The sequence below is a fragment of the Onychomys torridus genome, chromosome 22 (assembly GCF_903995425.1).
Source record: "Onychomys torridus chromosome 22, mOncTor1.1, whole genome shotgun sequence".
NCBI classification, from domain to species: domain Eukaryota; kingdom Metazoa; phylum Chordata; class Mammalia; order Rodentia; family Cricetidae; genus Onychomys; species Onychomys torridus.
In genome coordinates this window covers 14,063,093-14,080,238 of record NC_050464.1, presented here as the reverse complement: position 1 = coordinate 14,080,238, position 17,146 = coordinate 14,063,093, and the positions used below count along the sequence as shown (strand labels likewise).

The 17,146-nt window shown below is 37.2% G+C and overlaps 1 protein-coding gene across 1 annotated transcript in view; it reads left to right on the top strand.

The window, feature by feature from the left end:
• Positions 1-10,118, top strand: part of LOC118572622 (cytochrome P450 3A13-like) — a 53,924-nt gene extending 43,806 nt beyond the window's left edge. Inside the window, exons 10-13 of the mRNA XM_036172347.1 lie at positions 1,480-1,640; positions 3,202-3,428; positions 6,445-6,607; positions 10,023-10,118. Coding sequence (XP_036028240.1) covers positions 1,480-1,640; positions 3,202-3,428; positions 6,445-6,607; positions 10,023-10,118 — 647 coding nt within the window. The remainder of the gene's footprint in view (positions 1-1,479; positions 1,641-3,201; positions 3,429-6,444; positions 6,608-10,022) is intronic.
• The last annotated feature ends 7,028 nt before the right edge of the window (positions 10,119-17,146 follow it).

Genomic DNA, 17,146 nt, shown 5'->3' with positions numbered 1-17,146 from the left:
GATTCCACGCTCTTGATTGCTTAAGGGAAGCTTCTTGTCTGTGTATCCAGCATACTGGTCATTAACTGCTGAGATGCATGATTGTAAAGCAGCAGGAGCAGGGGTGAGGATTTAGCTCAATGGTAGAGCACTTGCCTAGCAAGTTCATGTCCCAGGGTTCGATCCTCAGCTCAAAAAAAAAAAATCAGAAGTGAACTTCTGCCATCCAGGGTTCTCCCATTGTGTTGTAAGCCTGTATTCCTCCTCCCTCCTTCAATAAATGGCATTCAACATTCAAAAAAAAAAAAAAAAGAGGGGGTCAGGAACATGAAGAATATGATGGGGAAACCCACAGAGACAGCTGACCGGTGGTAGTTGGAGCTCACTGACTCTAGCCTGACAGCTCGGGAACCTGCATGGGACCGAACTAGGCCCGCTGAATGTGGGTGACAGCTATGTGGCTTGATCTGTTTGTGGGGTCCCTAGCAGCAGGACCAGGAGTTATCCCAGGTGCATGAACTGGCTTTTGGAGCCCATTCCCTGTGGTGGGATACCTTGCTCAGCCTTGATATAATGGAGAGGAGCTAGGATCTCCTTCAACTTGGTATGCCAGACTTTGTTGACTACTATGGGAGGCCTTACCCACTCTGAGGAGTGGATGATGGTAGAGTGGGAGGGAGGTAAGGAGGCAGGAGAAGGGGAGGGAGGGGGGAACTGGGGTTGGTATGTAAAGTGGAAAAAATTTTAATAAATAAATATATTTAATAAAAAAAGAATACCATATAAATACCAAACACTGAGTCATAATACATATACAGAGGACCTTCTAGAGACCTGTTCAGGCCTTCTGCATGCTTCTTCAGTCTATGTGTGTTCATATGATATTTCATCATGTTGATTTGTAGTGTTGAGTTTTTGGTTTTCTTGGTATTCTCATACCCACTGCCTCATACAGTCTTCTTGACTCTGATTCTGTGGAATTCCTTGGGCTCTGAGGAGAAGGATTTGGTGGATGCATTCTACTTAGAACTGAGTGTTCCAAATGCTTTCACTATCTGCCTATTGTTTGGCTGTTATTCTCTTCATTTGTTCCCATCAGCCGCATCAGGAGTCTTCTCTCATGATGACTGAGCAAGACACTTATCTACAAGTATAGCAAGATATTGTTAGGAGTCATTTTATCCCTTCATTGCTTTTACAACAGTACTTTTTGGCTTTGCCCTTGGTCCCTGGGATATCTATTTGCAGGTTCTTGGTCACCTAAGCATTACCAATCTTAGTTCCATCTTATGGAGTAGGTCATAAGTCAAATCACTTATTGGTTGGTTACTCCCAGACATATTATGCCACCATTGCCCTTGCATATCTTGCAGGCAGTACAACATTGTAGATAAAGTGCAGTGTACATTCCTGTGTCAAAGATTGTAGATCAAATCAGGTGAAGGCTCAGTGTAGGCACCTGCTTTGATCATTGACATAAAATGTCATATCTCATTTCAGCTCTTTCTGACCTAGAGATCCTGGCCCAATCAATCACATTTATTTCTGCTGGCTATGAGACAACAAGCACTGCTCTTTCCTTTATTACATATTTACTGGCAATTCACCCCCATGTTCAGAAGAAACTTCAGCATGAGATTGATGCAGTCCTGCCCAATAAGGTGAGTGGATAGTGCTGGGAGCCACAGGGAAAATGTCCAACTTCAACCTGAAATACTACTTCTATACTAGAATTTAGAATTATATTAAACACAGTAAGAATTGATTCAGCAATAACCCATGAAAATCTAAAACAAAGAAAAAATATGTGTAGAGAAAAACTAATCTCTGTATTTCTGTACTGATCCTATAACATGCACTATCTCTAACTACAATGAAATAGTCCAAAAACATGCATAAAATATCTTTAGATTTTTAAGGATAATCATCAGCCAAGTGGCTTCCTTAAACTTAAATGTGTGGTTTTCCTGCATGTCTATGTCTGTACCATGTGCATATATGAAACCTGAGGAAGCCAGAAGATTGCCTCAGATTCACTGTAAGTAGAGTTCTAGGAAATGTGCTCACCATATGGGTACTGGGGACTAAACCTGGGTCCTTTGCAAGAGCAAACAGTGCTTTTAACCACTGAGGCATAACCCTAAAACTTAAACAATAGACCTGATAGCTATATTTTTATTACTGGAAATTCTTTGGCATGACTGATATCAATGGTGCCTTTTGTGGTTCCTTTCTGGGCAGGCTGATTCAGCTATGCTCTTCATTATTCCTATCTCTAATCACATTATTAGACTCATGTAAATCACATCCTGGCGGCTTTCAACTTAAACTGTTCACCTCTACATTATGGTAGCTTCAGCGTCCCACAGTGTGAGAGCCACACATCATATGAGCTGTTTTCTGATCTATGCCCAAAACTGGATACAATGGGGTATGAGGTACCTGAACTCTGGAACTAGCTGGGTTGCCAATGACATGCACACAAAACATGTTCGGACTTCTGTTCTTGTTTCATTCTGTCACTGTGACAAATGCCATGATCCAAACAACTGTGGGGAGGAAAGAATTTACTTCAGCTTACATTTTCACATTAGAGACCATCACTGAGGACAGTAAATGCAGGAACTCAAGATAGGAACTTGTAGGCAGGACTGTCTGCCACTTCACACAACACTCCTCTGACCAAGGTACCCACACACAGCCAAAGAAGCATGGCAGGAACTAAGAAGGATGCTGGATGCTCTCTAGCAAACTCACTGATCTATCTTTATGTAGTTGTTCTCTTGCAGCCCAGGGTCATCCACTCAGGAAACAGTATGACCTGCAAATTGTTAGAACCTCGTACACCAATGAACATTTAGGGCAATAACTTTCCCAGTTATATGCGTGATCCAATCTAATCTACAAATCCCTAATCTTTCATTTTAGACCTCCTTTTCAGGTGACTTTAGCCCGTGGGATGTTGAAAGTTACAGATTTCATAGAACAACATATAAATGTAAGCTTATGTGAATGTTCTTCCATATTCACCTCATCATGCATTTCAGTGGACCTTTAGTGTGTCAACACACATGATTGTGGTGAATAGGACTTATCAATGGTAAAGCCAATCATTAATCTGGTTGAATGAGGAGTTTCTAAAAACTTAATAGTACTATGTAGGTTGTCATCAAAGTTAGTTTCAAATCTCAAACCAGCAAAATCTCTTTTTAATTTTCTTAGGCACCTGCCACTTATGAATCCCTGGTAGAGATGGAATACCTGGACATGGTGGTAAATGAAACAATGAGATTATATCCAGTTGCTAACAGGGTTAACAGACTCAGTAAGAAAGATGCTGAAATCAATGGTGTGCTTATTCCCAAAGGGACAGTGGTGGTCATACCTATCTTTGTTCTTCACCGAGATCCAAAATACTGGCCAGAGCCTGAGAAATTCTGTCCTGAAAGGTATGAGGACCCTGAGAAAGGAACATACACATAACCAGACTTTTAAAAATATGTTAAGATATCTCTTACTTTAATATAACTTTTTATATCCTTACTATGTATAAGTTTGATCTTAAAATGCCAGTAGTACAAAATGATAATTATTGTAAAAAACTACAGATATTTTAATGGACCAAAAAATGACATTTCTGTATATTATAATTTGTTTTTTGCATCTCAAACTTGTCTTAGCTAGGGTTTTTATTTATTTATCTATCTATCTATCTATTTATTTATTTATTTATTTTACTTTTTGGGAATTTTTCAAGACAGGGTTTCTCTGTGTAGCTTTGTGCCTGCTCTGGAACTCACTTGGTAGCCCAGGCTGGCCTTGAACTCACAGAGATCTGCCTGCCTCTGCCTCCCAAGTACTGGGATTAAAGGTGTACATTACCAACGCCCAGCCTTAGCTAAGGTTTTTAATGTTGTGAAGAGATACTATGACCATCGTAACTCTTATAAAGGAAAATACTTCTTTGGGGCTTATTAGGGTTTCAGAGGTTTAGACTATTATCATCATAACAGGAAGCATGGCAGCATGCAGACAGACATGGGGCTGGGTAAGTATCTGAGAGTTCTCCATCCAGATCAGCAGGCAGCGGGGAGAGAAGAAAGACAATAGTCTTGGCTTGAGCTTCTGAGACATCAAAGCCTACCAGCAGTGACAATTTACCACAAAAGGCCACACCTTCCAATGGTGCCAGTCACTATGAGTCTGTGGGGCCATCTTCATTGAAACGACCACAAAACCTTAATATAAATTCCATTAATATAATGACATCATTGTACAAATTTCAAAATGTGTGTAGATATTTAGATATTAGAAAAAACATCAGTTTTCTCCTGTTTTTATACTTGCTGATTACCTTCTATATCCTATAATTGCTATTTTATGACAAGTGATAGAGTATGTGTGTGTGTGTGTGTGTGTGTGTGTGTGTGTGTGTGTGTGTGTTTCAAAGGGAGCAAGTACAATTACCATGATTAGGAAATCAATTATATTATCACAAGAAATCTCTGGACTCATCACAAAATATAGGAACAATTTCCTAAATATAGGAATCCATTGTATTAGACATTGGTGTAGGTAGAGGTGCAGAAAGCCTTCTCTTTGATTGGTTTACTGTGCATCACTTAGGATGAATGCTAATACAAGTCCTCTTAGTCTTCTTTCTGTCTACTTTGTGAAGGAAATCTCCTCACACTTATCTGGTGCGTGATTCCTCCAAAGCCAAGTAATCTACTCATTAGACAGTTGTTATTTTTATCCTTCTTGAATCTGAATCAGGGTATTCTGTGAGTGCAAAGTAATAAACAGTCTGTGGGAATGGTATGCAGTATGGAAATGGTTGTTAGGTTGACATTGTTGCCCCACTAATAAAAATACAGGATCATATTTTATCTAACTTTTTTTACATTTTGAAATTATAATTTGGAATAACATTTTTCATTCATTTCCTCCCTCCAAATACCCCTATAGATCCCTCCCCACAGTTCTTCAAGTATATATCTTCTTTTTTTCACAAAATATTATTTAGGTGCTCATATACAGATATGTGGATTTATATATACATTCCTATAAATAATCTGTCCAATCTATATCATGCTACTTATGTAAAAATGATGTTTTAAAAAAGATGCAGTTGAATCAGGAGGGCAAAAATTCAGATATACAGTAGCCTCTTCTATGAAGTTCTGGATGCCAAAGGCCTTGTATTTTTAGCCATGTGTCCCTGGTGTTGGCAGAAGGTCTATGTATAGTACTTATTAGCGGAGTAGAATGGAGTCACCTAACTCCTGTTTTCTGGTTAGGTGAATTTTATGTCCCTCATAGCCACCATTACCACCTCCTTTAGTTCAGTGGCTACAATCTTACATATTATTCACATTGCATCTCTATTGTTGCTTCTGCCTTCAATCATATAATATAGACTCAGTGTCAACAGTGACTAGTCCTGGGAAGAGGAATGCAAGAGTTATAAAATACTGATGTTTTAATCAAAGTACATAAGATGTCTAAGAAGAATGCCAGTTTCATGTGTGTGTGTGTGTGTGTGTGTGTGTGTGTGTGTGTGTAAAATCTTCCCGAACAGGACTCCACCAAGTTCACCTTGCACACAAATACCAGAACATCTTTCACTAGACTACAATGAAATTCTATAAAATAGCTTAGAATTTATTTCTTCACCTTCCCTGATACTTAATAACTCTCAGAGAATGGATGGTTATTAGTCCTCTAGAATATTTCTGGAATCAGCATTTTTATTTAAATAATCATGTGAGAGATCAAATTTTCATTGGATATAGGTCTGTACTTTTAGTAGTTTTTCCCCTAATGGAGAAGATGGAGACAAAATTCAGTGATAACAGAGTAGAAAAGCAGCATGTGTCCTTGCAAACCACTTCAGTTGATAATTCTTGGAGGACGGCAGAGACAGTCAAAGATCTTGTGAAAGGGAATTAATGAGGAAGCAGAGGTAGGAAAGGAAGATGAGGAAAAAGAGAAAGACAATTAGGATGAGTGGAATAAAACAAGGACAGGATGGAAGGAGAGGATGGTGAAAAGAGAATAGAATATTAACAGTTCATTTGTAACATACATGTCCTCATTCTCCAATGAACAAATCCTCAACTCAAGTGTCATGGTCAGGGCAATTCCCTACTTCTTCAGTTTTACTTTCTGATATTCACATACTGGGAACACAAGACATCCTTAGTATTTTCAGCTTTAAAGACATGTTTTATTTCAATGAGCATTCACCATACATCATCTTATTAACTTATTAACATCCTTTACTGTAAAGTTGTAAAAAGAACTTACCTTTTAAATCTCATAATGAATTAACTCACACTGATAGGAATAATGAACATACTGGAGTGACCTGTATGGTTCTGGCTGAGGAATGTATATGAAAACTGTAAACTCTTGTGCACTTCATGTTCCATTATTTATGTTCTTATTCACTTGTGACATCAGGTTCAGCAAGGAGAATAAAGATAGAATTAATCCTTATACATACCTGCCTTTTGGATATGGTCCTAGAAACTGCATTGGCATGAGGTTTGCTCTCATCAACATGAAGCTTGCCATTGTCAAAATCCTCCAGAACTTTTCCCTGCATCCTTGTGAAGAAACAGAGGTGAGACAGAACATATATTTTTTTGTTTTTTATTCATATACATTTTCATAAACTGGTGGATATATATATTAACTTATGTATGAAATATATAGAGAGAATATACTGTTTTATCTTTAATTGATCTTTTATCTGTCAAAAGGTCTATATAAAGTTATGCATGAGCTCATAGATCTTGAATACTGGATCAGTTAGTCTGTGTCTAAGTGTAAATGTTAAGATCACGTAGAATCAATGAAGATATTCTTTTTATGTATACATATAGTATCATTAAATGTGAGTATTTTTTCTTGTTTTAAGTACATATGCCTTTTTATAATAACAGACTTTTCATTGAATTCTCATGCTTGTATATTCCATACATGCAATAGATTAATTTCTTTTTATTTATTCTTCTCTCATAAAATACATCCTGACCACAGTCTACTTTCTCCTTCCTCCTTTCATCCCAGTTACCCCTCAAACTCCCCTATGTCCCAGTTCCACTGCTCTTTAGTTTCCCATGAGAAAAGTTCAGGCCTCACCAGGATATTCACCAAACATGGCATAAAAATATTCAATGGGATTGGGCATAAATGCTTATATCAAGGCTGGGTGAGATAACTCAGTAGGAGGAAAAGGGTCCCACAAGCAGGCAAAAGAGTCAGAGATACCCCTACTCCCACTGTTAGAATTTCTACTAAAACCCCAAGCTAAACAACCACAGCATGTATGTAGCAGTCCTTACATAGACCCATGTAGGTTCCATGATTGCTGCTTCAGTTTCTCAGCTTCTATGAGCCTTGCGTAGTTGATTCTGTTGACCATGTTTTCCTGGTAGCCTGAACCTCCCTGCATCTTAAAATCATGGAACAGATTTTAATTGTATTTCAGTTTACCTACATATATGTACATGTTTTTTCTCCAAGATGTGTAATGATCACTTTGTGATCCCTGTGTGATCTCAGAATGTCTAAATGTTTTACCCACAAAGTGGCTTTACACATTTCACAGTTGTTCCCATTTATAGCCAGAGACAAAAATCACTGCATTAAATCATTTTTCATGGATATGAAGGACTCATTTTTTTCTCAATTTTATGCACTTGTCTTCACATTTTAGGAACTCCTGTCTAGAGTAGCAGGGCTCCACCTACATTCTTATAAATCCATCTGTTTCTTCCCTCTTTACTCATTATTATTTCTTATCCCACAATTCATATCAATCAAGTCCCCTCCAAGTCAAGAACCTTCACTCGATTTTCTTGGTGCAATTTACTCCTGTCTTCTAGATATGGTGTCTTCAGGCTGCCACTGTACCCCAACCCCCAAACCTAAGAACTACCACATGAACTTCCCATTGCTATTTTATCTTTATTCATCCCCTCCTTTCTAAATTACCTAATTTTATACTCTCCACAAATTAAACTGGTGCCTTGGAGGAAATTTGTAAAGTCTTTCAATAAATACATTAAACATTTTAAACTACTCTAAATACTAAAAACCGACAAAATTGTTTTTATAGATGCATTTCTTTTTGTATACTTTTAAACATTGTTATTAATTCTTTGAGAATTTATACAACACATTTTGATCACATTTACCCCATCACTACATTTCATCCCAGATCAATCCTCACCTCACCTCACCTCACACTCAGTGTGTTCTTTTTCCATTTTTTTCTAAGTTCACAGCATTAATAAAGAAAACTATCTTTTACAGCAACATTAAGCTCCTCAGCCATGGGTAGGACTATGTGTCTACACACACACACACCACACACACACACACACACACACACACACACACACACACACACACACACCCTGTTTCGGCTTGAGTTTGCACATGTCACTTGTCTTATGCATGCTTTCACACCATTGTATGTGTATATGTGCATCTTCCCTGGTCTCTCTAGAAAATACTGTTTCCTTGAAGTTAGTGGCCACATCTAGCCTTACAAATCCTCAGGCCCCTTCTGTGCACACTGTTAATATTAGGTGTCACACTTAGAAACACATTTGGAAAGATCTCCTCTGAAGAACTTAAGAACATGTTGTTGTCACCTTAAGTGAAGCAATAGCCAACAAGTTTAATTTCATGACCTTTGTATTAAATATGACTCAGTAAGTTTTCCTCATGAACAAAGAATATTATATGGTCATTTTCCCTTTCGTGACTTTAAGTCAGCTGTCCTCCTGCTCTGTACTTTAATGCAGTTGAGTGACTTTGTTTTGATGATAGGCAATCTGTAGGCATCTGGCAATCTTTAACAAACTCTAAATACCTACAAGTTTGCCTTTCTCAAACTATGAGACAACTTGTTTGCACCTTCTTTGGCTAACACAGGATTATTATTCTGTAGGAGGGCCCACTCTTTCACCAATTGACAAGAATGTTATTTCAAAAATTAGTCAAAATGAGGGCAAATTCTACTTTTAGAATCATTTTAGTATTTTAGAAGAGATAAAGAGTATTAATGCCATAGTGGTATCCAAAATCCCTCCCTCTATCATGAACCCTTATGTATCATGTTGGAAAGTATATGCATTGCAGTAGTGTTACCATGTACCAAACCTACTCATGGTTTTCTTCCTAGTTTTACAAAATAAATATTAACTGTATATCACCTTTTAAAATGTGCTTGTTATGTGTTCACAAATGTCCTTTTCAAATTTTAAACTTCTAATTTTCAATTGAAATTTAGAAAAATAAAGAAGACATTCCATCACAATTTTGTTTCAGTCCTTTAACAGATTACATGCTCCATATGTATGTTGAAATAGGAATAGATTGAAGCATGTTTTCATATTCTATATAAGCAATTCTAGATGTTTGGTGTTTGTCTTAGTTGGGGTTTCTATTGTAATGAAGAGACACCACGACTATGGCAGCTCCTACAAAGGAAAACATTTTTATTGAAGTCACAGCTTACAGCTTCAGAGGTTTAGTCTAGTACCATCATGATAAAGAGCACAGTGGCCTGCAGGAATGGTACTAAGGAATTATTTGTCTGAATACCAAGGCAACAGGAAGACACTGGGCGTGGGTTGAGCATATGAGAACTCAAGGCCTACCTCCATAGTGACAAATTTCTATAAGACCACATCTACTCAAACAGGACCATACATCCTAATAGTGCCACTTTGTAGGGATCCATTTTCTTTCAAACCACCACAGTCTTAAAAAGTCTTTTATTCTCTAATTTATTTCTAGAAAGCAATCCATATTGTTCAAAATAATATGGAACATGCTATGTAACCAAGCAATCTTAACCTTGTATTTCTCCTCCCTCTGAATGCTGTTCTGAAGTTCTGAATGCTAGGGTCACTGACAACAGAGGAAGAAATCACTGTTGTTCTAAATATATTGGTTCTACCAGCCTTCTGTGTAATTGATGATTTATATAACTCATCAATGTATTTATTCAACTATTTCAGGTTCCCTTGAAATTCGGTAAGAAAATAACTAATGCTCCAGAAAAGCCGATTGTCCTGAAGATTATATCAAGAAATGGAACCATAAATGATGGTTGATTTTATCTCAAGTTCTGATATGTTCTTCAAAGAGTCCATCATTCTAAATACCTGGATTTTAATTTAATCCTGAAGGAATCCTACATGAATATGACTTTAATCTACAATACTTCATGACACAGTCCTCAATTTTTTATTGTCTCGATTTTGTTTATGGAAGGAAAATGATTATTATGTGATTATATGTTTCATTTCAAAGCTGATAAAAGATTTCTCATTAATTTTGTCAACATTGTTTCCATTATAGAATCTTTAATTTCCCATTTATGGGTGAGCATTCTACTGACCTTTATTCTTTGCACTTTGATGGATTGTCAATTTCTTTCTTAACCACTATCCACTTCAAAAAGTAATTTATTTGATTAGATCTGAGGGCTACATTAACACATTGGTGAATGATACAAATTTAGAATGCAGTTGGATATTAAGACCATTTATCAGAATAATAGGTCCATTCTTGGGTCTTTGAGTTCCTCAACCATGGATCCTTGGCTAGAGAACTAAGCATGTCAACCCTCCCATGGATTAGAGTTAAATCCAAACAGAAAGTGGTTAGCTACCCCCATAATATTCATGCCATTGTCGCATATATACACCCCTATCATGCCATGATGGTCATATAGGTGCTCATGTGATTCACTGCTTAGTAATAAAAACTGTTGATTTCTTTCCCTGTAAAGAATCCTCCCAACCATTTTCCAGCACTATCAAAGATTGTCATCAGGGTGAAAATTTCCTGGACAGTACAATGTTAACATGGCCTATAACCAATGTATTTATTATCTTCTGCTGTAGGATCTTACCCTCATGTTTTGCTTAGTAACCAAGAGCAATGGCAGTCTCCTGTAGTTTTTGGTGTTCTTCAGGACAACTCTGGTGAACAATATGAGTGCATATATCCTACATCTGGTAATGGACTATTTATTAGACTCCTTTGGCTTATGAAAGCACCATAAACCTCAGTGTAGGGCATGTTTTCATACATACATGTAAAGATGATCAAAATGTAGCTTACCATCCTGGTTTGTTGCAATTGTCCACAAACTGTATCCAGTCCTCACAAAGGTACAAACCAAAAGTAAAACAAGAGAGGAAAAGAGATGACTGATCCTTGAACTAGAATAGTCAGGCAAAAGATGTCACTACCCTCTGCCAGGGGTCTGGGGGGACACACATAAACTCTTTGCATTCCAAAAGTTCCTGTTCAGCTGGTGCCAGCTGTGGGGTCTCCTTTTTTCTCATAGCCCATTGGCCAACAGGCTACAGGGACAAAGGGAGCAGAATTCCTGAGCAGGGCTTTAATGGCTAGAGTATGATGGAAAGAACCTCTGAGAGACAGCTCAGTTTCATTCCAGAGAGTTAGGGGGACCATTTAAGATCGGGACACCCGCTGGGATGTCACATAGTAGGAGCTCAGAGTATGCTTTGTTTGCATTATACTGGGGCAACACCCTGGGGAAAAAGAAAGAGGAGGAAGGAAAGAGAAAGGGAAGAAGAAAGAAAGAAGAAAGGAAATCAGGAGGGAAGAAGGAAGGAAGAAGTAAAAATACCAAATAATTTAGTTTTTAGGAGTGAACCAGTCTCAGGTATACTAGAGCAACATAAAACAAATAAAGCAATATATTTACATTATCCTAATTTTGTAGAAATACTTTTTTTCCATGGTAGAACAAGAATGTTGCACCCAGCCCATGTGTATTAGTTACTTTCCTACTGCTGTCACATGACATGATGCTCAAGACAATTTACAAAGGATGTGTCTAATTGGAATTATGATTTTAGAGAGCTGGTGTCATAATGGTAGAGCAATATCTTTGTTTGGGCCTCCAATCTCTATATGGCTCTCTGAAATGTCTTCCTAGCAGTTACAAGGACAGGCCATTATGTTCTGGTTTTAGCATTCAACCTATCTTCTTATTTAAAACCCCAATGTCATTCACATTCCTCTAAAAACAGCATGGGCAGGCCTGTCACAGCAAAAGCCCACTCCCTGTATCACCTTTCTTCTCAGTTACTTTTTTTTTTGTGCTGAGTTAAAACACCATGACCAAGATAATATCTAAAACAAAACATTTAATTGGGATTATAGTTTCAGAGTATTAAACTTTGTAGTTGTGAAACAAAGGGATGCAGATGGGACAGCTGAGAATTCATATCTGGATCCAGAAGCAGGAGACTGATAGGACACAGAAAATGACTAAACCTTTTGAAGTTACAAAGTCTACTCCCAATGACACAACTGCTTCAACAGGGCTGCACCTCATAATCTTTCTTAAGGAGTTCAACCAAATAAAGAACAAATATCTAAACATTTGAGACTATGGGAGTCATTTTCATTCAAATCATTAATCCATGCAACTCTAGAGCTACATAGATCCGCCTTCACTGAGTTTGTGCTGCCTCTACAGACATTTTGCAATAAAATACCTCTTTGGGTGCCTGATCTTGCTTCCTTTGGAATAGTCTTGTATACACTTGCCCTACTTTTGTCCCCCTTATTGCATCATAGTACATAGCACAGTGAAATCCTAATTCAGACAGCTGCACTAGGTCCTGCAGTCTAGAAATATGCCTTGTGATTGATCAAAACAGAGCACTGTGAACTTGAAATAAGAAATGGTGTAAATTGAGTTGGTAAAAACTCAAGGAAAATCCTTGGGGTGGTGCCATAATGATATGTCTCCACAGATATCTCTTACCAATTCCTGAATAATTATGTATATTCTTTTATTTTATGGGTAGTGAATTCATTATTTTCATGCACTCATCAAAGAAGACCTTAGTTTAGGTGATAGTTAAAGATAACATCTTGTGAAATGAAGAGATTTATGAGACTGAAGCTAGTGGTCTTCTTTTTTTCTGATCCTTGATGTTGACTGAGTTTATAAATCCAAATGAACTTTAAAAAAATATTTTATTATTTCCTGTGATTCTTAAGTTGTTTTCTTGTTTATTATGGTATATACAATTCCTCTCTTTCTTTTTAAAATTTTATTATATTTGAAAATTTTATTTTTGTGCTCATGTGGTCTCCATCTCAAGTCACTACATGGAGATGGAGGTAAGAAGACAACTTTCATGAGTCATTTCATTCTTGTCTCTACATTGGCTGCACAGGTCATTTCAGCTGGTCATACTGAGTGTCAGGTTTCTTTATCCACTGAAATATCTTTGCTGCTCTATAGCTTTATTTCTAAGTAAAATAATTAAGAAAAGTCACATTTATAACTGTCAAATTTAGAGACCAGATGGGATTTTCCTTATTAAAAAAAAATGAATTACTTCTAGAAAGATGAAGTGCACACATATTAGAAAACTAAAATGATATATTAGAACAAGGCTTTGGGTTTGCAAAAATTGTTTTATATTTTCAAAAAGTCTTGTCTGATTCAAGAAATGTCCTTCTTAATGCTTTCATATTCCTTTGCATTATAAATTGGATGTGAATACATTTTTCTAAGTTCTCCTTCTGAAATGACTGTTAGACAATGACTGCAAAGATAAATGTATCTGTTTTAATCTTGTGATAATTCTAACCAGACAAGTGAATAATTTGTATTTTGAAAACTAAAACAACTTTATGATACTGAAGAAAGGCATTGACAATTATACCAGAAGATGGAATGCTCTCTGATCATAAGGATTATTACCCTGAAAACTTCCCTGCCACCAAAGCTACAGATTCAGGGCAATACCCATCAATAAATGTCCAACACAAGTCTTCATAAAAATTAAACAACAAAAAAACAATGTTCAACATCTCATAGAGACACAAACACATAGTGCCTTGGGGTTTGTTGAAAAGACAGCATGACTATGGCAAATCTTATTAAGGAAAACATTTCATTGGGGTGGTTTATAGGTTCAGAGGTTCAGACCATTATCATCTTGTTATACAGGCAACAGGAAGTGTTCTGAGACACTGGGCATAGTTTTGGCATAAGAGACAGTGACACAACTGCCTTCAACAAAACCACACCTCCTAATAATGCCATTTCTGGTGAGCTTATGGAGGCCAATTACATCCAAACTAACATACATACACACAACAACCAAAAATTCATGAATAATAAAAGAAGTACTAGAGGTGTTTATCACCATCCTAGAATTTAAGTTGTACAAATATCTATAGTAATAAAACCACCATGATTTTCTTAAAAACAGACACATTGACCACTAAGATTGAACTGAAGACTTAGACGTAAGTCTACACTTCTATGAACATCTGATTTCTAGGAAAGAAAAAACAAAGAATTTACACAGTAGTAGAGAGAGCATTTTGATTAGTGGTGCTCATCAAACTGCCTGATTGCATATAAAAGAATGCAAGCACATCTGTGTTTAAGACCCTGCACAAACTCCACTGAAAGTGAACTAAAGACTCCAACATAAGACCAGACACAGTGAATCTGATAAAATAGAAAATGGGGAATTGATTTGAACTCATTAGCACTGACAATATATTCCTTTTTTATTGTATTTTTTATTTTTATAATTTAATGTAATTTTACATATCAGGTACGGATTACTTTGTCCTCTCTCTCCCCCCCCCCAACCTCTCCCCAGTCCACCCCCCCCCCAATTCCCATTCTCCTCCAGTGCAAGGACTCCCCTGGCAATTAAGTAGCAGTCTAGTCATCTTTGTTTTATATCTAGTATCTTCCTGTAAGTGAATACATACCATATTTGTCTTTCTGAGTCTGGGTTTCCTCACTCACAATGATTTTTTTCTAGATCCATCCATTTGCCTGCAAACCTCATGATGTCATTGTTTTTCGTTGCTGAGTAGTTCTCCATTGTGTATATGCACCACATTTTCTTTCTCCATTCTTCAGTTGAAGGGCATCTAGATTGTTTCCAGTTCTGGCTATTACAAACATTGCTGCTATGAACATAGCTGAGCAAGCACCCTAGTAGTAAGATTGAGCATTCCTTGAGAATATGCCCAAGAGTGGTATAGCTGTATCTTTGGGGAGATTGATCCCCAATTTCCTAAAAAGTGTCATATTAATTTCCAAAGTGGCTGTCATTTTGATTTGCATTTCCCTAATGATTAGAGATGTTGAGTAATTCCTTAAATGTCTTTCAGCCATTTGTGCTTCCAGGTGAGGGCTCCATAGCTCAGGGGTTAGAGCACTGGTCTTGAAAATATTTTCTAATAGTACTTTAATAGCACAAGTGCTAAGACCAATGATTAAAAAATGGGACCTCTTGTAGCTCAAAATACTATGTATGGCAAAGAACACCAGTAGCTATATAAAGAGGCACTCTACATATTCAGATAAAATATTTATCAAATACGTATCTGGTAGTAGGTTACTATCTAGGATATATGTAGAAGTTAAAAATTAAAATTAAGAAAATGAACAACCCAATTTTAAAATTTGGTATAGAAATAAGCAGAAAGTTATCAAAAGTTGAAATACAAATAGCTGAAGAAAAATACCTGATGAAATGTGTGAGATCTTTAAACATCAAGAAAATCAAAGTCAACTATTTTGAGATTTCATGTTACACCAGTCACAATGACAAAGATCTCTAAAAAAATAGCAGCGCATGCTGGTAAGGATGTTAGTAAAGAGGAACATCTAGTTACTGATAATGGGAGTGCTAATTTGTGTGACTATGGAAATCAGTGTGCTGGTCCCTAAGGAAGCTGCCAGTTGATATCCTCTAAGATCCAGCTATACCACAAATGGGCTTATACCAAAAGGACTCTACATTATATTACATTATACTACAAAGATATTTGCTCATTTATGTGCTTTGCTAACCTATTCAAAATATCAGGTATTGGAAATGCCCTAGATGTTCATCAACTGATGAGTGGATAACAAAAATATGGTATTTTTACACAGTGAAATATCATACAAGAGTTAAGAAGAATGAAATATACAGGTAAATAGGTGGAGCTAAAAAAATCACCCTGAGTGAAGAAACACAGACCACAAATGACAAATATTATTCTATTATATGAGGATGTCTGCTGTTAAGCCTTTGAAATGAGTGCTATAATCTGAATAGCCTCAGAGGTTAGGTACCTACTATGCAGTATGGAAGAAAGCATCTCCCGAGGAAGGGGAAATATAACATTGTTATAGAGGACAGAGGGTAGATTAGAATAGGAGGATTATGTAGGGAGATGAATGTATAAATAACCTTTAGAATGCAAGATAAAAAAGATTGGGATATCTGCAAAATATGGGGCATTAGACTGAGTGAGTCTATATATGATTCAGAGGCTCTAGTCACTCTTTGGTTGATAGCTTTAATCCCTACCCCACCTCAGGAGGACAGCATACCCCAAAAATAGTACTCAACAGAGTTCTGGCTCCACGTGAACTGGTCCTTCTCCCAGAGAAAACACACTGACTAGTCCTATGTCATCCCAGCTCCACTATCAGATTATTACACCCCTCAGTGCATGTCACCTCCCCACTATGCTGTCTGTTCAGATCATACCAGAGCCATACCCCCTCTTAAAACTGCTAGAGGCTTCCTACCAAGTTCTATATGCTTCTAAACCAAACCTTGTCCATTCCTGTTGGTTATGCCTTGAGACTAAGACCTCCTACTATGAGGGAATAGCTGCCATGAGAAATTATGCTGAATATGTCCAACCTTCTTAGTGCTGTTGATAGCAGAAAGGAGAAGACAGGCTCACTCTACTGTCTTTTACAAAAATGGGACTCTGCTAGGAGCTGTGCCTGCCTTTAACTATACATTATATAATTAGAAACTTCAGATGCTTCCCACAGATATCTCCTTCTCCCAGAGGACATGCTGGTGGGTATGCTCCTCTGGGAATGCTCTCTGAGTCAGACCAAATACTTTTGCCTATTGGTATGTTTGGTTCCAAAACAATCTATCATCAAGAAAAGACATATACCAAAGGCTAGAGGGGAACCAAGCTTGACTATAAAACAGCCCACATAGTCTTCATGTTAGGTGTCCTCCTAAGTCTTGGACTGGCAACTGAAAGATCTGGGATATCATCTTTAATGGTACAAGGCAAATATTACAATGAT